This window comes from Neltuma alba, unplaced genomic scaffold, assembly GCF_004799145.2.
Source record: "Neltuma alba isolate B1F8T4 unplaced genomic scaffold, ASM479914v2 tig00011248_pilon, whole genome shotgun sequence".
In the NCBI taxonomy this organism is placed as follows: Eukaryota; Viridiplantae; Streptophyta; class Magnoliopsida; order Fabales; family Fabaceae; genus Neltuma; species Neltuma alba.
Genome location: NW_021635965.1, coordinates 21,458 through 43,939, shown reverse-complemented (window position 1 = coordinate 43,939; position 22,482 = coordinate 21,458). Strand labels below are relative to the sequence as shown.

General features: G+C 35.7%; 4 protein-coding genes and 1 non-coding gene across 5 annotated transcripts; 3 read left to right on the top strand and 2 right to left on the bottom strand.

Moving 5' to 3' along the window:
- Nucleotides 1–4,945: 4,945 nt before the first annotated feature.
- Nucleotides 4,946–7,170, top strand: LOC114762938 (autophagy-related protein 8A). The gene is made up of 6 exons (XM_028952535.1): nt 4,946–5,015; nt 5,151–5,197; nt 5,634–5,689; nt 5,774–5,826; nt 6,640–6,758; nt 6,859–7,170. The coding sequence occupies exons 2-6, from the start codon at nt 5,161–5,163 to the stop codon at nt 6,954–6,956; spliced, it is 363 nt and encodes a 120-aa protein (XP_028808368.1). The 5' UTR covers nt 4,946–5,015; nt 5,151–5,160; the 3' UTR covers nt 6,957–7,170.
- Nucleotides 7,171–8,622: 1,452 nt separating this feature from the next.
- TRNAN-GUU (transfer RNA asparagine (anticodon GUU)) lies at nt 8,623–8,696 on the top strand. The gene has a single exon. It is a non-coding gene; the product is annotated as a tRNA-Asn (tRNA).
- An 827-nt stretch (nt 8,697–9,523) lies between these two features.
- Nucleotides 9,524–11,183, top strand: LOC114762942 (2-alkenal reductase (NADP(+)-dependent)-like). Its single transcript, XM_028952540.1, has 6 exons — nt 9,524–9,763; nt 9,898–10,078; nt 10,165–10,331; nt 10,489–10,571; nt 10,700–10,826; nt 10,929–11,183. Exons 1-6 carry the CDS (start codon nt 9,524–9,526, stop codon nt 11,181–11,183), a joined length of 1,053 nt encoding a protein of 350 aa, XP_028808373.1.
- Nucleotides 11,184–12,411: 1,228 nt separating this feature from the next.
- LOC114762941 (transcription factor MYB101-like) lies at nt 12,412–14,330 on the bottom strand. Its single transcript, XM_028952539.1, has 3 exons — nt 13,971–14,330; nt 12,758–13,445; nt 12,412–12,656 (listed from the first exon to the last, which is right to left on the bottom strand). Exons 1-3 carry the CDS (start codon nt 14,328–14,330, stop codon nt 12,412–12,414), a joined length of 1,293 nt encoding a protein of 430 aa, XP_028808372.1.
- Nucleotides 14,331–17,146: 2,816 nt separating this feature from the next.
- Nucleotides 17,147–20,714, bottom strand: LOC114762940 (tricyclene synthase TPS4, chloroplastic-like). The gene is made up of 7 exons (XM_028952538.1): nt 20,505–20,714; nt 20,115–20,388; nt 18,517–18,898; nt 18,183–18,401; nt 17,914–18,052; nt 17,562–17,810; nt 17,147–17,492 (listed from the first exon to the last, which is right to left on the bottom strand). The coding sequence occupies exons 1-7, from the start codon at nt 20,712–20,714 to the stop codon at nt 17,187–17,189; spliced, it is 1,779 nt and encodes a 592-aa protein (XP_028808371.1). The 3' UTR covers nt 17,147–17,186.
- Between the last annotated feature and the right edge of the window lie 1,768 nt (nt 20,715–22,482).

Sequence of the window (22,482 nt, the reverse complement as noted above, 5' to 3'; positions counted from 1 at the left end):
CATGCTTACAGACTGATTTCCACACTCCAACTTCACTGATGTGTTCGAAGATATTCGATTATTTAAAAATAATAATTTTTTTCAACGCAGTAAACAAAAATGTAAAATTTTAAACTTCTTATTGAAATAATTTGGTAACATTTTTTTTAAACTAAAATGTTTCATACATAATTTTTAAATATTTAACATATCAGAATACCAAACACTAATGTCGCGTACGATTTAAGAAAACACATTAGAAAATGAGAATCAAAGAATAAAAATATACTGTTCTTAATACAAGTCATTTGAAACATAGAAAATTTTTTATTTTATATTTATTAAAAATTTTCTATATTTACAAATTATTCTTTTTTTAAGTGAATATTTCCAAATCATATTTCTTCCTTCTTTCTTTTCCAATATAATGAGAATTAAATAAAAAAATTTAAAAAACAAACGTTAAACATATTACAACTGTGACTGATTTACACTTAGAACTAGAGTGGCAAACAAAAACTATTGACCTCATGTACGAATGTTTAAACTCTGATGGGAGGAGTTTCAAAACCCATGGCCTCTAAGGAGTCTCCTTTACTTAGACTTTTTAGGATCCTTTATATAGGTTAATTAAAACATACTTTTATGTACCAACAAGTTGTTGAATGAGGTGCAAAGCAGAAAATACAAATTCAAGTATCTGAAAATACTTTTGAGGCAAAAACCGTTTATGCTTTAAATCTTGAAAAGAGAAACCTTTCCTCAAATAAAAAAAAAAAACATCTAGCACTACTAAATAACAACAAAAACAACAACAATAATGATTGCATTGTAGGAAAGGAAGAGACCTAACTAAATGAACAGATTAAGAACCCTAAAATATTTAAGATTTGGCAAGAAGGAGTTCAGATTGCCTCGCATGATTCGAAGGAGAATCGGCATTTGGGCCTACCCAGTGATCATAATTGGAAATGAGTAGAAGAAACGGCTTCTTCCATTGATGAGTTTTTCTGCTCCGAACTTACTGTGCTATATATAGTCCACAATTTACTTACAGCAACGCCATTTCTAAACCGCTACCCCTTCAGCAAATCGAACCCATAGCATTGTTTTAGAAAGAAATATAATAAGTAATGATAAGCATCATGCCTTCATATATGTATGCCTTAAGCAACTCCATTTCTGAAAAGGAAAAAGAAAACGTTTATCTTACTGTAAAAGTGAAAATACCAAAACAAAGATGTTTGGAAGAGCTCAGATTCTCATATCTCATGTGGGGCTGCAACCTTACCTTATTTGAGATTTGCTTCAGATTTGAACTATATAATATTAATACTTAGTTCAGTAAAAAGAAGATTCTTTCCTTTTCCTATCACCTGAATGCTGGAGTAGTAATATGCAGTAAGCTGCAATCTCTGTGGTACTATCAGATAGCGAGACAAGATAATAATAATTGGAACAAGTTAGGAATGCAGGCTAAACCAAAAGACTCCTTTACTTGACAGATACACAAATCAAATTGGCCTTAGGTTTCACATTCCGCTCCATCCTCTTTCACTCCACTTTATGAAAACAAACAAAAAGGCCTAAGTGAATTCAAAATTGTCTTTGCCTTCAGGCAGGATCAATTTCTTAATATACCTAAGCAGGTCGAGAAAAACATCAACAGAAACATAAGTGGGAGGCTACCTTTTGGAGCTTTGAATATAGGAGGGGTTGTAGGAGAAGTGGCACGTGATATTGGCACGGCTCAATCAAAAAACAGGGTCCAACCCCTATCTGAACCTTGCTTTCTTATTGAACCGCACCAATATCTCGCTGAACTGGGTCCCCTTAACCCCCTTGCTCGCCATGTTTGCCTCTCACTGGCTTGTTTCTCAACCACAACGCTTCAAATAAAACAAACCCAGAGAAGCATGAAACAAATGAAGCAAACGGAGACGAACATGAACGGAGAAGAAATGGGAGAGAGAGTGATAAGTTATAAAGAAGGAAATATGGGTAGCATTAAAGAAGTGGCATTAAATTTTCCAACAACCAAGCAAGTAAGGAAGTTGGGAATATTAATTTAAGGAGGGAGGGTACAGGAATCGTGACGACTGTCAGAGGAGACAAATCTGGGGATTTTAATGAGGCAGCATTTATGGAATATGGGGTGGGGGAAGAGGGGATGTTGGTTCTGTTCAAATTTCAATCTGCATTTAATGCTTGCAATAGAAAGCGAGGTGAGGAAGAAGAAAAAGAAACAGAGAGGGACTTTGCTTTCTTTCTGGGTTTTGGGTTTCTGGTACTGTTTTAGTCATCGTCATGATGCCCATCCTCTCACGAGGCACTTCGTAGGTTCAGATATTCCATTACTTCCTGCCATTGATGCATCACTGAGACCTGTTTCTTCTCACACATGGCTTTCTGTCTGCATTTCCTTGTAGAAAATGGTGTACAACGACGCTCATTAACTAACGTACGAGGGGGCTGTACTAAAAAGCTTTAGTAACAGCCAAGGCATGATGTTTTGATTTTAGCTTTGTTTTGCTGGTTTTTAATTCACCATATCAAATTGCCTCAGTTCCAGTGAATGGATGTAAATCAAGTTGCCGCCTTAAAGTCATAATTCTTCTTTGTGAGTGTAGTAAACCGTGTTCATAAGAAAAAGAAGAAGAAAACAAGTGATGACGCAGAAGGCAAGTTTTGTGGAGTAGAGATTGATGGGATAAAGTAAATTAAGAAGATGGGGAAATAAATAAAGAAATAAAAAGAGATGGAAGGGGAAGGAGGGGAGAGAAGGACATGGAGTTATGGAAAGTGGAAGATAGGCAGCAGGGGATACAGACATTAGTGTTTGTTTTGATGAGAACAAAGAGATAGGCAGGGGGGGCCAGGCAATGCATGTGAGATTCACTCCTCTTATTTATTACTCCTCTCCCCTGTTCCTTCTCTCCAAATTTAAATATTGCACTGTTTTCAACATTAATTTGAAAAAAAAAAGTCGCTGTTAAAAAATATTACTTAGTGAGTAACTTAAATTAAAATACTAGCAAGTTTTTAGTGGGAAACTTCTCTCCATTTATTACAAAAATTTTTTCCATTCCTTGAACTCATATCATTTTATGATATCACATCATGTTCAAACTGAAAAAAGATTAAAAAATGATTAATGAAGATGATCAAAATATCATAGATAATATATATGTCTTATTTTTCATGCAATAAATTATATATGTCTAACCGCTTTTGGCTTTCAAAATTTATATGATCTGATATTAATTATTTTTATTTTCTAAGTTCTGGTAAAAGAAAAGATTCCTTTTTGGCTGGCAAGGCAAAAAAAATTCACTTCGCTCGTTTCGTTTTGTGTCTCTTAACTCCGTATGATTCTTACATTTGCTAGGTTAGTGTCTGCGCGCAAAAAGTTGATAGGGCAATTCCTATATTGTGCCCCACAAACAACCCCCCCCCCCCAAAAAAAAAAACCATAAATAAGTTGCACTAAAATGATGTCGAAACAGGCATTCGAGTAATCAAATTTTTTCCAAGACAGAATATTAAGTTAAAACTAATCTGAATATTTCGAAACAGGTGAAGCCATCCAACCAAAAATGGTGATATGTTCAACTTAAAAACAGTAATGCTCCTTCCATCTTTAATATAAAACATATTTAACTAATTTGATTAGATGAAGAAAGTTAGATAAATTAGTTAATTGTAAAAAATATGACATGTTTTTTTTTAAATACCATAATCATTTTTCTTAATATCCTCCTTCATGTCCTACTTGATTATAGTTGACAAAGTATCAATATGGATAATTTAAAAAATTAATAAATATGATAAATAGATATCATATTTAGGATCAAGATCAATTCAACAATTAGATTTTACAGATGAGCATATATTCGTTTAGTAATTTTTTTTGGGGTTGGTTACACTGTGAAAAATTGTTAGACCCAACTTTCACGGGGTTTTTAGTAAAATATTACCTCCGGTTCTTAATATAAGATCTTGTTTGATTTTTATTCTAGTTTTGAATATAAAACCCCAATTCACATTATCTCTAATATTTATGTTTTTTTTCTAAGGTATACCTTCTAATAATAGGAGTTTTAGCCACCAGACTTGTTAGTAATGATATTTTAGGAAAAAAACACCTATTTATTACAAATAACTAAGTTAATTTATTTTTTAATATTCTCAAATTGATCAATCAACTCTTATAATTAGAATTGGAGGTACTATTAGTTATTAGCAGCAGTCGTTTAGTAAGTTGTGTGGATTTCTTTGTCAAAGGTTGATGGACTTGTGAATTGGGTCAGCCGTTGGATGGATTGGGCTTTCAACCTTGAGGCACAGCTTTTTGGGTTATACGTATTTTTTTTCCCCTCTTTTTTTTTGTTTTTTGCTGAATAAATAAAATGGCAAGCAACCTATGAAGGAAATTGCCGAAGAGAGAGAGACGCCGAAGGAAATTTTGGCATTAGCATTGTCTTCATTGCAAATTTATGAAGCTTCCTCGTTGGGTCATGCACCCCACAATTATGAAGACGACAGAATAGTAATTACGAAAACTTACAACTATAATCCATTTTCATTTCATTCTTATCTTCAATTATTCCTTTTTCATAACGGGGGTCGTGCAATATCACGACTTACCCCTTGTGAATTGAAAAAAAATGATAATTGAGAATAATTTTCATTGTGACCTTTAGATTTCTGACTTTGAGATTTTTTTATTTAATTTTTTGAAATTTTTTAACTTATGTGTACATAAATCATTGGCATACCAAAAGTTAGATGTAAATACATTATTTTTTTATATTTTATTAAAATTAAAAAACCAATAATTTACATTAACATTTTAGGATTTTTGGCATCTGCTAATTTAATAGTTACGCCCGATGCCATTTTCCCAATAAATAAAGGCAAAATAATATAAAAAAGGTAAGTATATAATAAGATTTCCGCTGCGCCCCGGCAGAATTTGTTCATCTCGTTTTGGGGATCTTGAACCCTCTATATCTCTATCTTCTCCACACTCGCGGGTACGAATTTCCTTCTTTCCCAACTGTGAAGTTGGTTTCTCTCTTTTCTTTCTTGCGGAATTTTGTTCCGTCGGATCATTGAGCGTATGGTTAACCCTAATTACTGATTAGATATTTACCTCTTTTCTGCTGCAGAATTGTTGCCATGGCTAAGAGTTCGTTCAAGATGGAACACCCCCTTGGTTTGTTTCCCTCTTCATTTTAATTTTCTGATTCTTTAGTTTTCATCGTTATGGTTGTAAGTTGTATCGTATACTTCATGGGATAAGTAACTTCAGGCTCGAGGTTTTTCCCTTGTTGGCTAGGGCTTCTGAATTTAATGTAATCAGAATAATTTGAAGTATGCTTAGTAGTATCTTTCTGGGGTTTCGTGAAGTATTTGTCCTTCTGATTGAGAAAAAAATTGGATTGGAATTTTTACTCTATTAAGTGCCTTCTTATGCGCAAAGGTGCTTTTTTACTTGGTTTCCAAACACCCACACGTTGCACTCATCAACTATCAATTTTATGAAAGTCAGCATGTCTTAGCGACGAACGCACCCAAGTGCATATGAGTTTGAATTCTTACCCCTTATTTCCATCTTATATCATCTGATATGTTCAAGCATTGCTTGCCAGAAAGGAGGCAGGCGGAAGCTGCTCGCATCAGAGAAAAGTATCCTGATAGGATACCGGTAAGATTTGCCTTCATCAAATCTGTACCTTTCACCCATTATCTCATTGTTTGCTTCTTAGTCCGGTTGATTATTTTGGTGTAGGTTATCGTTGAAAGGGCTGAAAAGAGTGACGTTCCTGAAATTGATAAGAAAAAGTTAGATTCTCTCTCTGTTTTTTATTTCCCCTTTGACTTAATTTAGCCGTGATATATGAACCTTCATTTTCTTTCTAGTGTTCTTCCTATTATTTTTTTCTTGCTTGCCTTCCAGGAAAGTGTTGCCATGTTTCATCTATTTAAAATTCTGAGCATCATGTGATTTATATATTTAGATGCGACAATACTGACACCTTTCTACTCATCAACACTTAGGCTTTCTCTGGCTTGAGCCATTTTAATCATGTTTCTTTGCGTTCAGATGGAATGGTTTTGATTCGTATTGCTGGATTGTTATGTTGCTTTGTCTGTTTATTTCATTGATCAAATTAATAAAAGTTATTGAACCTGCAAATCTTGTGTATATTTGGGGTTGAGCTGGGATGAAAGTGAGACTGATAAGCACTTTATGGAGGCTAGGGTCTGCATTCTCTGTTATTTTCAGCAGTATAGTGGCAGGGGTGCAAAATTTTGAGTTCAATCTGCGTCTCTTCCCCCATTGTTCCCCTACATCGACGGTTTGTCAAAATTCTTAAAGATATGAGGAAGATCAATAACAAGATTAGATGCGGGACAGGGGAATGTACTTTTGTTGACAAATGCTTATCTTAACTTGGTCTTACATTTTCTTGTCAACTGTACCTCTAGACCCCCCCCCGGGGGGTTTGAGAGTTATTTGAACATTCGATTATTTTGCATCTGTATTTGCTTTTGCTGTCCCACGAATATCATAAAAAAAACCCTTTCCTTTCTTTTGATTTATGCCTCTCTTAAGACATGATATCAACATTAGTTGCTACCGGACGAGTGTAGGTATCTGGTTCCTGCTGATCTGACTGTTGGACAGTTTGTGTATGTTGTGAGAAAGAGAATCAAGCTGAGCCCTGAGAAGGCCATCTTTATCTTCGTCAAAAACATTTTACCTCCGACTGGTGAGGTTAATTGGAATTTCCAGTTTTTATTGTGTTGAACAGTGCTTATACCAAATGGGATGAAATTCGTCAATTGAGCAGTTGGTTTGTGTTGATGCAGCTGCTATGATGTCTGCAATTTATGAGGAAAATAAGGATGAAGATGGTTTCCTGTACATGACTTACAGCGGGGAGAACACGTTCGGGATGATGGAATAATACCTAACAGCAGCCATGTGTATACCAACTTTCAGAAGGAATAAGCGACCTCGAACTAGTTAGCTCTAGTTGTAAATTCTCCGGTTTGAATTATTTCTGCTGAAGTTGCTAATGTGTATGATGACTATCTTTATGAATACCAAAACTTGAGAACTCTGTTCATTCCTAATCCTAAACGGATGAAATTTGTATAGTTCAATTGGGTTTAATCTCTGATCATGAGATTTCGGTCGCGTCGCCCTTCCTGCCCAGCCAGCAGCCACCCACCCCTAAAAGAAAAATCCAAAAAAGGGGAGAGAGAGGTATAATATGAAAAATTGTTTTATCCGTCAATGGAGGCGTCATCCTCGATTCTTTCAAATAAAGGGGTGCTAGGTCCAACCTTACGATATTAAGGGTGTATGGATGGGATTTAAAAATAATTTTACAATATATGATGTAATATATGGAGGAGTTTTTGTTTTATGACATTTTTTTAGGTCTGATCCTGCAGAAGTAATCGTTATGACGGCCGTCGTGGCTCACTATCCACTTTCAATTGTATTCTTATTCTTTTGCTTCATAGTTTTTGGCCACCCGGTCAAATACGGATCTTGTGTCGTTAACCTGCCTTTGATCTGATAGGTGATGGGAAGGATTTTTTTAATATATAATTAAGAACATTTTGGTAAATGTCTATTAGATCTTATTTACAAATAAAGGATAGGAATTCAAAGTATTTGAATAATTTAAACATATTTTTTATAATGTGATTTTTTGCATGGGGCCAGCGAATAATTTTTTCAAAAGATACTGATAGTATGGAAACTAGAAATAGCCCATCATAGAGGTCTTTGGAGTTGGTTTCGGCCCTCCTGCCCTCCACATCGCTCAGCCCTACTTGGGGTCCTTTCTTTTTTCTGGTTTTTTTTTTGGTGAGAGAAATTTTAGGAACTTACTCACGATCCAAAGGCAGGAAACTAACCCTTGACTTCAATCCTACCTGCACCATATCTTCAACTGGGATGGGGAGGGCTCCATATGAGAGATCACCACATGTTACGATCTGAGGTGTTGATTTTGAATACCTCCCCCCCCCCCGCGCTTTGACTAACTCTAGGATTGTAGGAGAGTCCGATTTTTTTACCAGCTGAACCCAAGGACAAGGAGTGCCCTACTTGGGGTCTTTGTGACTACCGTCAAGGATTCTGCCTTGAAATTGGGCTACATTGCTATTTATTTTCAATTTTAGTATAATATAAAAATATTAAAAAGAATAAACGGAGTAGTAATTCATCTCAAATCTTATAGAAGAATTGTTACGAGGTTCCAATCAAAAAAAGATAACCATAAAAAAGTCTTAATAACACGTAAGAAGTTATTATTTTGTATACTAAAATATAGTATTGTAAGCTGCTTTGTTGGTTTTAATTTTACCCTTTAATAATTATGTATTGGACTTTAAAACAATTTTCCTTACTTCTTATACAGCACTAAACTAACTTCAAACGGAAGGGGGGAATCAAATAGGCAAGCCAGTTCCGTATAGGGAGGAGTCCGCCAAGGGGACGTTTGGAACGACAGAGATGTTGGAAACCCACGCATCACTTTTCATTTTCAGGGGGGAAAGATTGGGAGCTGTTCGAAGTTGCCAATAAATTAATAATACGAAAAGCCAATACTGACAGCTGGAATAGCTCAGTTGGTTAGAGCGTGTGGCTGTTAACCACAAGGTCGGAGGTTCAAGCCCTCCTTCTAGCGTTTGTTCAAGGATATTTTTATCTTCCCCAACAATTTTCTTATTGTGACTGTAGCACATCGTCTTGCCTGCATGATTTATAGGGAAATTAAAACTTCTGCCGGGCGCTGGACACATCAGTGGTTGGTTCCATATATAATGAACTGATGCATTGGACCCCAAAAAAAAAAAAAAATATTGATGCAGATGTCTTTTAGGCAAAACATCTGACGTAATAATACCGAAATTTCTATCTGGACAGCATTTTACAGAAATACTAATTGTTACCGAAATGATATTAAAATGCAGAACTCTTGAGTGCTTATAGAAATGTCATTACTCCTAAATTATTTTGCATTTCAATAATATGAAAGTGTGAGCTGCTGAAAAAGTCTTTCGTTTAGTTAGTTTGTTTTTTCTTTTTGACGAAATTTAATTAATTAGTACGGACAATATTTGAAATCGAAATCTTTCTTTTAATGCTAATTGCTAAGATGGTAAATGTCGAGTGATTGCCGAGATTATGCCAGTAGAATCAGGAAAGAAATATATCAGTGCTATTCAGGCCGATAGAACAAGGGAAGAAAAATCTCAAAGATTTCATATTTATGACTAAGATATAGAGTTGTGGGAATGAATGTACAACATATACTAACACCAATTGGCATCACACACACAATTAATTTGAAAAGAAAAAACTTAAAGAAGCCGGATTTTTTGTTTTGTTGGAATAAGATCACGATTTGGAGAAGATGCATGGTTGTATGATCTATAAAGACCAAGCCAGTCTCTGAAATCTCGATCACTGGCCTGGCCAAAGTTGATACAGCACACGGAGGAAGAAGAAGAAATGAGAGACCATCATGTGGTGGAAAGCAGAGAATGGCAAGTGGCAGCGTATTGCCCGGAAGGTGTTCCGACCTCAGAACATCTGAAGCTCCGAAGCTTTCAAGTATCACTGGGTGGAGATTCTATCCCGGACGGCCACGTGGCAATTGAGCTGATGTTCCTGTCAGTGGAGCCGTACCTGCGCGCCACCTTCACTGGAACAAACGATGGGCTTTTCTTCCCCCAGCTTCCGCTTAACCAGGCGAGCATTATATATTTAGTATTTATACTCATTTTCAGTAGCATTCATTGTATCATGTGTGTGTGATGTTATTCTCCTCACAAGAAGACTTGAGAATTGAGATTCATGGCGTGCATGCTGGCTTGTGAAAGCAGGTGATGAAAACGTTCGGGATAGGAAGGGTGATAGGATCAAAGGACAGTGATTACAATGAGGGAGACATAGTTCTGAATCCATCTTCTCCGATCGCCGAGTATTGCGTCACATCGTCTCATCTCCTTCGGAAAATTGATCCCTCCAACGGGATTGCATTGCCAGACTATCTCAATTTTCTAGGTGGCCTTTCAGCAAAAGATCGTCATTAATAATTGCTCTGTATATACACTACATACTATTCATATCAATTATTTGAGTGATTATAGGAGTACCGGGGTTTGCGGCGTGGGTGGGTGTGGAGGTGGTGGGACAGCCAAAGGCAGGATCCAATGTGTTCGTATCAGCAGCCTGCAGTGCCGTCGGAACCTGCGCCGGCCAATTGGCTAAGCTCCGAGGCTGTCGGGTCATCGGAAGCACCGGCTCTGATCATAAGGTATACTAGTACTAACCTATTGAGCACTCTAGTTCTATTTACATGATTATTACGTACCCATTTGGATCAATTAATCGAGTGATATATATGATCGTGATAATCCGTTTCTCGTTATTTGAATCATTGAGGAAATGTCAAACGACTGGTCTGTGATCAGGTGAAGCTCATCAAGGAGGAATTTGGCTACGATGATGGATTCAATTACCGTAAGGAATCGGATTTTGATGCTGCCTTGAGCAAGTATATTTCTTTTCTTTTCTTTTTCTTTCCAATTTTTCCTCTCTCTCAACAAGACATCTATCACACACACATATAGTTATCTTAATTAAGGATTCAATTGCCACTTATAACAATAAAATAATTTGCAGGTACTGTCCTGATGGTATTGATTTTTACTTTGACAACGTTGGTGGTGAGATGCTTGAAGCCGTTCTCAACCACGTGAACAAGCACGCCAAAATATCACTCTGCGGGATGATTTCCGAATATAATAAGGTAAATCAAATGAATCATAATTAAGCTTTCATTCCGGAGCCTGCATTAAAGTGTAATTATTTTGATGAGATATATATATATATATATGTATGCATGGTGCAGGTTTGGACAGAAAGAAGAGGCATAAGGAATCTATTGAATATGGTGGGGAAGGAGGTGAAGATGGAGGGTTTTGTGCTGGATTCATATTGGGAATGTTTTGGAGAATTCGCTAAACAAATGGAGGATTACATGAAGCAAGGCAAGATCAAAACTAAGATCCAAATCAATCACGGAATCGAGAGCTTCTTGGACAGCTTGGCTTCCTTATTCTCAAGCTCTAATGTCGGAAAAGTGATCATTCAACTCAACACATAATCCATTTCTTATTGTAATATTGTTCCAATTTCTAAGACTCAGACACAGCCTTCACATCGATCTTCATGTTTGTGTTGTTCTTGGGCTTGTCGTATTCATTAATTGTCGCTTCCATATGTTTTATTTTCTACTAAAACATAATGGCTACAACCAGTAGCCTAATTTAAATCTGATGGCAAAAAAATTCCTAATTTAAATTTTATATACTCCTTTGGTCCTTAATATAAGACCCATTTAACTAATTTGATTAGATTAAGGAAGTTAGGTGAGTTAGTTAATTATAAGAAATATGACATATTTTTCCTAAAACACCATCATCATCTTTCTTAATATCCACTCTTTCTTTTTTACTTAATTATTGTTGAGGAAGTATCATATGGGTAAGTTAGAGAAAATTGATAAGTATGAAAAATGAGTTTTATATTTAGGACAAAAACCAACTCAATAATTAGATTCTATATTAAGGACCGAAGGAGTATGATTTACATGGCTAAGGATATGAAAATTCTATGAAATACAATATATTCTTTGATTAAGAGATTGATTTCCCTTATGTGTAATCGTGGTTCTGGAACCGTAATTATGTGTATTTATTTGCAGATAGTCGAGTTTATTTTAAAGACAAAAGAGAAAAAAAAATGTAACCAAGCACAGTTTTGGCCAATCACAATTTTTTTTCTCAATTTTATGAAATTCTAATAATAAATTAATATATATCTTCATGGGTCGACACACACATCTCGATCCGCCAACTTATTAGCAGCTGAAAATCAAAACTCTAAAACTTAACTTCACAAAATGAAATATTTGTTTCATTACAAGCTCATTTTGTCTATAGATATATGTATAGATATCATACGCAAGCTCTACAAATCTACAAACGTACGAAAAGCGCTTAAATGGGGTGAGGGAAGATTTGTTGTCTCTAGATCAACCTCAATCCTAGTACAGCCTCTAATTCCAAACCTATGTAACCCACCTAATCAACATTATCATATGATCATGTCATTCGTTCTGGTCTTCGACCGCCACAAGCATGTACACCATATATACTCTCTCTACCTTTCTATATTCTAACACAAGTACACAACCCAACCTTTTTTTTTTTTTTTGCCTGTTGTGCCAATATCTTGCACTGTATATATACTATGTCATTTACCATTTCAGTTCCAAGTTTAGAGAAGAAGCATATATATATATATATATATATATGTATGTATGTATGTATTTAGCATATACTATGCAGGTCGTTCGACCAACAGGTTCCGAGGGTCCAAGCAACTTGCTGATTAGGTTGTCCCAGGGAAGCTTCTTGTTGATTTTCAACTCCCAGTGCTTGTCTTTCTCCTCTTCGGTACCACTCAGGCACTGGCATTTCTGACGGAAAATTGTTCAACAGGCTAAACAAGTCATCGTCCATGGAACTCATCTCCTCCAATGGATCGTTATCCCTAACTGATGATGCCTTCTTCTCTGTGTAAGCAAATAGTTGGGAGTAAAATTACCGTAATCCAAGCATGGAGCAGATTTAAAATGAAAGCTTACTTACCACACAAACAAGAATGAATATATACCTGTTGATAATTGAGAGGAGCTTAAATCATCCCTCTGGAGTCCACCACTATTATCCTTCCCATCGGAATCCAATTGTTCAGTGTCTCTGTCTTCCTCGTCTGCAATTCGTTTCCTCTTCAAGGATAATTTCCTTCCTGCAGCAGAATCATAAAGGGCTTGAGACTCCATCAATAAAGCATCCAAAAGCCCGCTGTTTCCTTCAGTTGATGATGACAATGGTGCAACTTCATGGTAGTCAAGTCCAGGACTAATGGTGGAACCTCCCATCAAGCCATGAACCCCACCAGTACTGTAGGAAGAAGGAGGCGTTTCCGATCGGGTCGAAGAGATCTCTGTCATCGTACCACCGGAATAACTAAACCCATTTGGAGAAACAGAGGAAAGTAATGGCAGGCCGATGTTTTGATGGTGTTGATTGCTTCTGTCGTAAGTTATATCATAACCAAGGTTGTTTAGCTGGCGACTGAGCTTATGGCGTTTGTTGGAGGAAGAAGATAGGAGAGAAGAAAATGAGAAAGAAGAAGAATGGTGAGGTGGTGGTGCATGGTATTGCGGATTTTGGTGAAGATGATGCAGAGAAGCTTCTTCTTGGAGTTCTGGAGGATACAGAGGCAACCCAGCTCTCTGGCGTCTTTTCATTCTCGTGTTCCAGAAATTCTTTATCTCATTATCAGTTCTCCCAGGTAACTGAAAAACACAGAGAAACAATTTATAAAGCGAGAAATGAGAACTTCATGAGGTGGGTCCCAGAAAGAATGTGTAAAAAGAGTGAGGACACCCGGGGACGAAATTAATCGAATTATGATAATAAGAACACAAAAAACGGCGAAGAAACTCATTTGAAAGTTCAAAAAGTAAACAAAATGAGATCATCTTTTGGTTTTATTAGGTGGGTTTTGTGAGTTGATTAAGAACATCTTCTCGCACAAGTCTCCTTTAATAAAAGTGTCCCGCATCAACAAGAACAAAAATCCCATGAAAAACAGCAAGAGATAGACAGAGTAGGAACACAAATGGCTTTTCCTTCACAGCCGCCATAGATCTAACTTGAATAAAAACAGGGGGAAAAACCGAAGCTGGAAAAATAGTTTAGAATTATAAAACATCAGCATCGGATACACGCGCACACACATTCACACAAACGTGTAATGAACCAATCAAGAACTGCACAAAAAAAACCATGCGCATGAAAATACAGTACTGGGTTAATACCAGGGAAGCCATGCGAGCCCATTTGTTTCCGAGCTTGGCGTGAAGCTCGACGATGAGCTGTTCTTCTTCCTGAGAGAAAGCACCTTTCTTGAGATTAGGCCTGAGGTGGTTGGCCCATCTGAGCCTGCAACTTTTGCCACACCTCGTCAACCCACAGTTCTTCTGCACGGAATTCCAATTCCCTTCGCCGTACTTGTTCACGTACTCCATCAAAATGGCATCCTCCGCCGCCGTCCACGGCCCCTTCTTCATGCTCTGCTTCGCCTCGCCGTCTCTCGATGCCTCTGCGTTCGTCGCTTCCACCGCCTCGTCCTCAACCTCGTCTCTAAAGTCGTCTTCACTGTGCATCATCCTCGGCATATTTCAAAAACAGACGAATTTATTTTGCTTTCCCTCTCCTTTGTCGTCTAATGCGTCAACGAAGGGTATAGTTTGATTAATTGAGACTAATTTCTCTCCTCTCCCAAGTCTAGAATGAGGAGAAGAGAGGAGAGATAGAAAAGAAGAGGAAGAAGGAAAAGAAAAGACTGGGATTGAGAGAGAGAGAAAGGTTGTGCGGGATTGTGCTTTGTAGTGAGGAATGAAGAACAGAGAGATGGAGATTGCAGAGAGAAATGGGGTATGAGGGGGAGAGAGAGAGGGGCCAAAGGGAATGGCGTAGGAGAGAAGAAGGAGGGAATGAATATAAAGGAAAGGAAAAGAGAGGGGCGGAGCTAGCATTTCGGTCCGGGTTCCATGCTCAGTCCTTCGTCCATAGAAGCGTTTATCATCTTCCACCTTTCTTCACCTTCATTTTTCATGCATTACATAACTTTTCCTTTTTTCCTCTCTTTTTTATTCTTCTTTTTTTCTCCCCTTATTTTTGTATAATAACGTCATGAGTGATTTCACAAAGCATTTTTTATTTTCCTATTATTTCTTTTTTATAATTTTATATATTGATGGTTTTAATGATAAATATTTGAAAATTACATAATTTCTCGCAACAACAAATGGCATATTACATAAGCATTAACATATATGTGTAGAAAAAAATGTGTCTGGTTAATATTCAAAACAGCTCCGTGGGATACAGACAAATTATCATGTATCAGATTCTCTCCCCTGAATTTGATAGAAGAAACGCATTTTGTTCATACGGTGTACCTGATGAATGAATATGACAAAAATTGTGCTCTAATTATGACCACTTTTAAATATTTTTATTCTTAGTTGATGTTCATCATAACTTTAGTTCATTCTAAGGTGGCTTCAAGATTCGTACGTAGTTCAGTCTTTTAGTTGATGTTTATAACTTTAGTTCATTCTTGTACTTGTGTGAGTTCGAGTCCAGTTAAAAATTAGTGTGTTTCAAAGAAAAACACACGAAATTATTACAAGTCTACTTTTGGCATACAAATATACGGGGAAGAAAGTTTTATATTGGACATACGCACAATCATTCCATCTTAGGTCATAGAATTCTTTCATCAACAAACGAATTCAGTCAATATAATGTACGTGGTGAACATAGACCCAAATCGTACTAAAATGTAACATTTTTGTATTTTCGTTGTTAATTCTTGTTTGTAATTAAGTTCGATCCATTATTCTTGCAGGATTTGTCGTATTCATTAATTTTTATTTTTATGTTTTATTTTACACTAAAACATAATGTCTAAATAGTACTACTTTCAATCCTTAATATAAAAGTTAGTTTCACTTTTAACTTAGTCTTAAATATAATATTTCAATTAATTTTTTTTTACATTTATTTATTTATTTTCAAAATAGTCCTTGTAGTAGATATATATATGTTAAAGATCCCGTCAAATAATAGTTCTAGTTAATATACATAATTAGCAAGGGTATTTTAGGAAAAACAATACATATTTATTATAAATAACTAACTTAACAAATTTTCTTATTCTACTAAAATTAATCAATCAACTCTTATAATAAGGACTAGAAGTAGTATTTACGATAACTGTTATCCTCATTTCACTATTTTAACGTTTAAAGGAAATTTCTTTACATCCTAAGTTAGTTTTCTAACTCAGATGGAAGGAAGAACTGTGTGTGTGTGTGTGGGGATGGGGCGGGGGGGGGGGGGGGAGTATATCCAAATTACTATGTGAAATAAGTGGTTTCAACCTTCATATGTTTACCTGAATAAAAAAAATAATTCGATGTCTCTATTGTTTAAGAATACAGGCACAGCTAAATGTTAGTCTGCGTACATTGGTATGTAAATAACCAATAAAGTTGCATTCCTTCCTTGTTTGCCCTATCCACGCGATAGAAAAATTGCGTAACAATTACAACTTTAATTTAATCAGAACAATTTTTTTTGTTCATGACAATTTTTAATTCAATTTATTTTGTCGCAATGCATTTATTTAAATTTATTAGTAATGTGGTTATGAACATTTATATTGATGTCCATGCATGAATGGAACATGTATTCATTGACTACATTTATTATGCCTCTCAATAAAAATCGGACTCCCTTTTCTGTTGTCTCTGACTTACCCTGAGGAAGGACTTCATTGAACCTAGCTCAACCACTCCAGTCAGTGGTCTTAACATATACGCTTAATTTTATCTATATGATATCGAAAGAAGAAGGAAAATTGGAAGAAGAAAGAAAAGGTATCCAGTTATAAACTTTATTGGTGAAAAAACAACCCGATTATTAACAGTACTCTACAATTTATATATATATAGAGCATTGATACGTACTCTGATTTAGGTCATTCTCACTAATGAATACATTTTTTTCATACACATTTTATTAGGATGCCTAGATACGTGTGTTTGAATTGAGATGGGAAGATTTATATCCAATATAGTTGGGCTTGATAAGTAATACTCCTCGGGTCCTTAATATAAGACCCATTTAACTAATTTAATTAGATTAAGGAAGTTAGGTAAGTTAGTTAAGTATAAAAAAAGTGACACATTTTTCCTAAAACACCATAATCATCTTTCTTAATATCCCCTCTCCCTCTTCTATTTGATCATAGTTGAGGGAGTATTTATAGGGGTAATTTAGAGAAAATTGATAAATATAGGAAGTGGGTCTTATATTTAGGACCAAAACCAACTCAAGAATTGGGTCCTATATTAAAGACCGGAGGAGTATATAATAAAGTTGAGATAGCATTAGCTTGGGCTTAAGATATGCATGGTGTGTCTTTTCACTCTTCAATGCCCATTTCTTCCCTTTTCCCAAACTTATCTATTCTCAGGGAGCTCAATGGGTTCTGCAATTAATAATCGAATGCGGTTCATAGATGTGGAATCTGGGGCTCCATGCCCATCTCCATACTGGTAGGTGCAATGGGAAATTCTGGCGAGGTCCATTGCAGTTTCGACAAAAGCTCTGGAAAATTTAGACTCCATTCCTCTTCCTTCGTTCATCTCCGTCCAAGCCTCGTCCACCAAACTACGTACATATTTGTGGCTATTCTCCTCAGTGGCCCCACTCTGGTGCATGTGACATATTATCGAGTTTGCTGCTTCACCTCTCTCTAACTCCGCCTGCAAAAACATTGAGAATGGATAAACCAAATGACAACAGAGGATTGAGATTGAGAATGGATTAACCACCTTCGATGTGGCCAAGTCGTTGCAGAGACGAAAAATAACGGAGGGACAACGCAAGAGGCGATGGTGGGGGTCCAAGGATTGAAGTGACTCCTTTGAGAAATTGTGATTGAGAAAGAAATAGGCATGGATGAGGATTACTACTCCTGAAACTGAAACCCATGCGTTTCTGAAGTAGTCATCAAATAATGGTATGTGTTTGTCATGGGACCATCTGGCTTCTTGCAGGAATGCTCTTAACATGTCTGCCCACTTTAATAATTAAGAAAACAAACACTTAGTTTCACACGGAAATAGTATTTAACATCGATGTGTTTGCATAAGTTGTGAAGAGTCGTTCCAGTGGAGCACTCACTGCTCTGGTGAGGTAGGGTAGTATATTGTGTCCATGCTCTCTCAGGGCCTCATAAGTCATTTTATTGACAGTGTTGTATAAAGCTAGGAAACATACTTTCATGTACTCTGGGAGATCTTGCATCGCATTGATATCCCACCTGAAACATCAAAAAAGAATTCATCACATGATATTTGCTCGTATGTATGTTAATATGTGTATCTAGCTTTCAACGAAAATAATAATATCTATAAAATAAATTAATTCGAATATAGGAGAAAACAATGAACCTTTCAACAGCGGCTGTAAAAAGCTCGAGTTCATCCAGAGTGCCATAAACATCATAGACGTCGTCGATTGTGGTAATGAAACAGGTGACTTTGGTTAGTGCTTTTCGGAGCTCACTGTGCTGAGGTTCAGACGCCATTCCCACTGCCCAGAAGAAGCACTCCATTAGCCTGTCCCTGCTGAAGCTCAACTTTGATGCCAATCCCATCGCCTTCCACCAGCTATGATTAATTACATATATCAATATTTGAACCCAATTTTCTCTTTTTGACTTCGTACTATTGGTTGTTGCTATACATATGCGTATAGGGAAACAAATATAATAAACCAACGAACCTTGACATTTCTTGGAGATCCCTTTGAAGTGTTGACTGTACTATGTTAAAATCCAGTATAGCAGCTTCGAGAAGGACCTTGTCTGCGATTTTCCTCTTACCATGTGCTTCTATGTACCATCTCGCCTCTAACCTTCGTGTTCTGCGATGTAATGGAAGGTCCAGGGCGTGACGGATCGCTTGTCCCCACAAATGATCATTGCTTATAATTTCCTTCAACATGTCGCTGAGGTGAGTGGTTGTGAAGACCTTGGCCTCCTCAAGAATGTGCTCTCCTCGATACCCCAGAAATGCTGCCTCGTACAGACTTAACAACCCTTTCACATCGCTGCTATGGCATGCATTGAAATTACGGTTTTGGTCCTTGAAACTCTCAAATATATCTGCGTTATTTATGTTCCAATATCACACTGTTTAGTTTAGTTTATTAGCTCGTGCGAGATGTAATTATTAAAATCTCTCTAAGAGAGCCATACCCATATAGCACCCACTTACCGTAAAACAGTTCTGAAATTGAGGTTCAGTAGTCTTTAAACTTGCGGGCAATAGACTGGTTTCATTATTTTCACTAATTATCAAATTAAGTAGATGAAAACAAAAGTGTCAACATGTTCCGTAAATATCCAAAACTAAATCAAACCAAACCTTTGATTTGAACTCACCAACATCAACTACTCCAGTGTTCCAAATATCAAAGGTTAACAGTTCTAAGCATTTTAGTTGTGAGGAATGCATTGTATGTTGCCATGAAAGATCGTATGCCCTTGCTCAATGAATCAAATTCAAATATCACAATAAATGAACTGAGTAATAAAACAATAAATCTTAAAAAATTTCTACTAATAAGCAGCATCCAGCATCGTAGCAAAATCATATAATTAAACTACTTGACTCAATTTTTAAGATACTGTGATATCATCCCGTGATTTAACGGGACAATAAGAAGAGAAATAGAGGATCCGGATCGATTTCTATCTCTCTATATATACTGTTGTTAACAACTTTATACTAAAAAATACTACCTCTCACCCTTAGTATAAGAACTAAACTACTATCAATTTGATACTAAATATAAAACTTCAATCTATTTTGTCTTTCATATTTATCTATTTTTTCTAAAGTATTCCTTGTATTGTAATAGTTGCACATATTAAAAGTTTTATTAAATTGTAGTTTTAGCTAATACACATGATTAGCAAGAGTATTTTAGAAAAGATAACACATATTTATTACAAACAACTAACTTAACTAATTTTCTTAATCTTTTTGAATTAGTGAACTGGGTTTTATATTAAGGATCGGAGGTAACACTTTCCATATGTTAGAGATTATAAATCCCTGAGATGAATTTAAATCAACCTCCTCCGTCCCACCTACGCACTAAAGTAATTATTGGTCGAAGTATTCACGTGGTTGTACGTCTGTCTAATGAATCCTTAATGATCTATTGTTTACTGGCATGCATGTTCTCCCACCCCAAAATAAAACAAAACAAAATAATAATTTAATTAAATGTTAGGAAGAAACTATATCCAGGCTTGGACTACTCTATACATCCCCCAATCTGAAGCCTGATCCGTTTTGGCAGCTTTACTCTACCTGGGGAGACACGATAGCCATGATCTCTGAGGAGTCTGAAGCTTAAAGCAGCTTCATGTAGCCTTCTGCACTGTTTTGTTGGACAACGTTTTTGTTCCCAACTGACATAACTATGAAGAGCATCTTTAATCTCATTGTGAAAGCGGTAGCCAAGACCTAAGCGTTGGACATCGTCAATGAGCTCAAGTTTTGGCAATGGCTCAGTATTGGGATTCACGATCATCCTCCTCACATCCTCCAGCAGCTTCCTTTCTCTGGCATCGTACTTCTCATCCTATAACAACAAGCTAAGTATTGTTAATTGCATGTCATATACAGTAATAGAACATGGTGAATATATAATAACGTCGTGAATTAATTGAGCAAGAAAAGAAGGGGGTGATGAATTACCGTATAACCATTGTTCAAGGACTGGAGGAAGTCATAACTCCAGGGGGTAGGCTGGTAATTGGCGGAGTTTCTTTGATGAGAGGAAGGAGGGAAATTATTAAGATTGCCATTAATTCTGCGATATGAAAGAGTCCCTCCAGGTTTGCTGTGTTTTCTACAATTAAGTGAGATGAAGGAGGGATTGGACAGGAAGGCACCCGCTAGGGCCATAATTGTGTGGCTTGTCTGCTTGTGAATACTAATGCTAATTAATTGCTTGCGTTTCATAACTAGGCAGGGCTTATTATATATAACACGTTTCCCAATCTCTCTCTAAGACTATGTAGCATATACAATGATTCTTTTATTTAACTAAAATAATAGTAATTAATTAGTCAAGTTTTATATGCATGCGGCTTTTGTAATGCAGGAAACGATACTTTCTAGTAGAATCAGTTTTAGTGCTCAACTATTTAAATTTAACATGGACGGCTGTGATTTAATATTTAATATTTTGTTTTTAAAAGGGTTTTTCTTTTAATAGGTACATAATCTAAAATAAATGTAATCTATTAACTATAAGTTTTTTAAAAGAAGAAATTTTTTACTTAAAGATTACTAGTTGAAAATTTTAAATCTAGACTATTAAAACTGATTTTGAACAATTTAGATTTCACTGCAGTGATAAGTATTGTAATGTTTATCACTACTACGAGTACTAAAACTTGTTCCGTTTCTAGTGTAGTAGTGTTACATTAGTGGGGCTTGACACAGAACCAATTTGAATGCTCATTTTATACTCATCTTTAAGATGACACCCAGAGCTCATCCCATTTGAACCATCCAGATGAGATCCAGATAGTTCAGATTTTTTTTTTAATTTTGAGTTAAGATGCATCCAATATTTTAAAGTATTTTGTAAGATATTTAACACCCTAAAGTATTTTTAGGTGCATCTAACATCTTAAAATAATTTTTTTTGCTTTGGTGCTGGATGCACAAAAAAATATCTTTGGGTACTAAGCGCACCAAAATAAATACTTCAGAGTGCTAGATGCACCTAATCATATTTCAAGGTACTGAACATACTTAAAAAATATTTGAAGATACTAGATGCATCACAAAATATTTTAAGGTACTAAACGTACCTAAGAAAATATTTTGAAATGTTAGGTGCACTTTAACTTTTTATTTTTTTAATAATTATTTTAATGCGTATATAAATTATAATTTAAAGTAAAAATAATTTCTAATTATTATTTTTTTAAAAAAAATTTGTCATGTAAAAATAATTAATTAAAAAAATTAAATCTAGAATAGAATATTTAGATCACATATGAATCATCCAAAAAGAGATGAGCTCTCTCTAACAAACGGTTTCGAGGACGTGGTGGTAAATATGACGTCATACGGAGTTTGTCGCCCTACAGCATGTGAAAAGCGCGTGTCGTTTGGATGGCATCAAACGTGAACGGTAGATAAGGAACTTCCACGTATACCCGCTGTACTATAAAATATAATGGCACAACCCCCCAAGTCAAGTTTCACGCGTTACGCTGAAAAACTGGTGTTTTCAACGGAGGACCATAATAATGGGAGTAGGCGCCTGCTTATCTCAAAATTTTTAATACATTCAGTTGTTAATATAAAATTTAATTAATTAATTAGTTTGAAAAAAAGAAACTTATTAAATTACTCAATGATAACACATATTATATGATCTCTTCAAAATATTTATATATACTATTAAAATTATATATTAATTTGTAAGTGAATCAAATTAATTTGAAAAAACAAAAAATATAAATATTTTAGTGCAATTTAGTAATTTTTTAAAATATTTTTAAATTAGTTAACTTGATTTTACGTTAAGAACCAGAGTTAATATATTAATTATGTTAAGTTTTTTTATCTTATTTTTGAAATATTATTATTTAATTATAAATTCACATAAAAAAAAGGGCACATCATCATGTATAGTTAGAAAACTTAACATAAT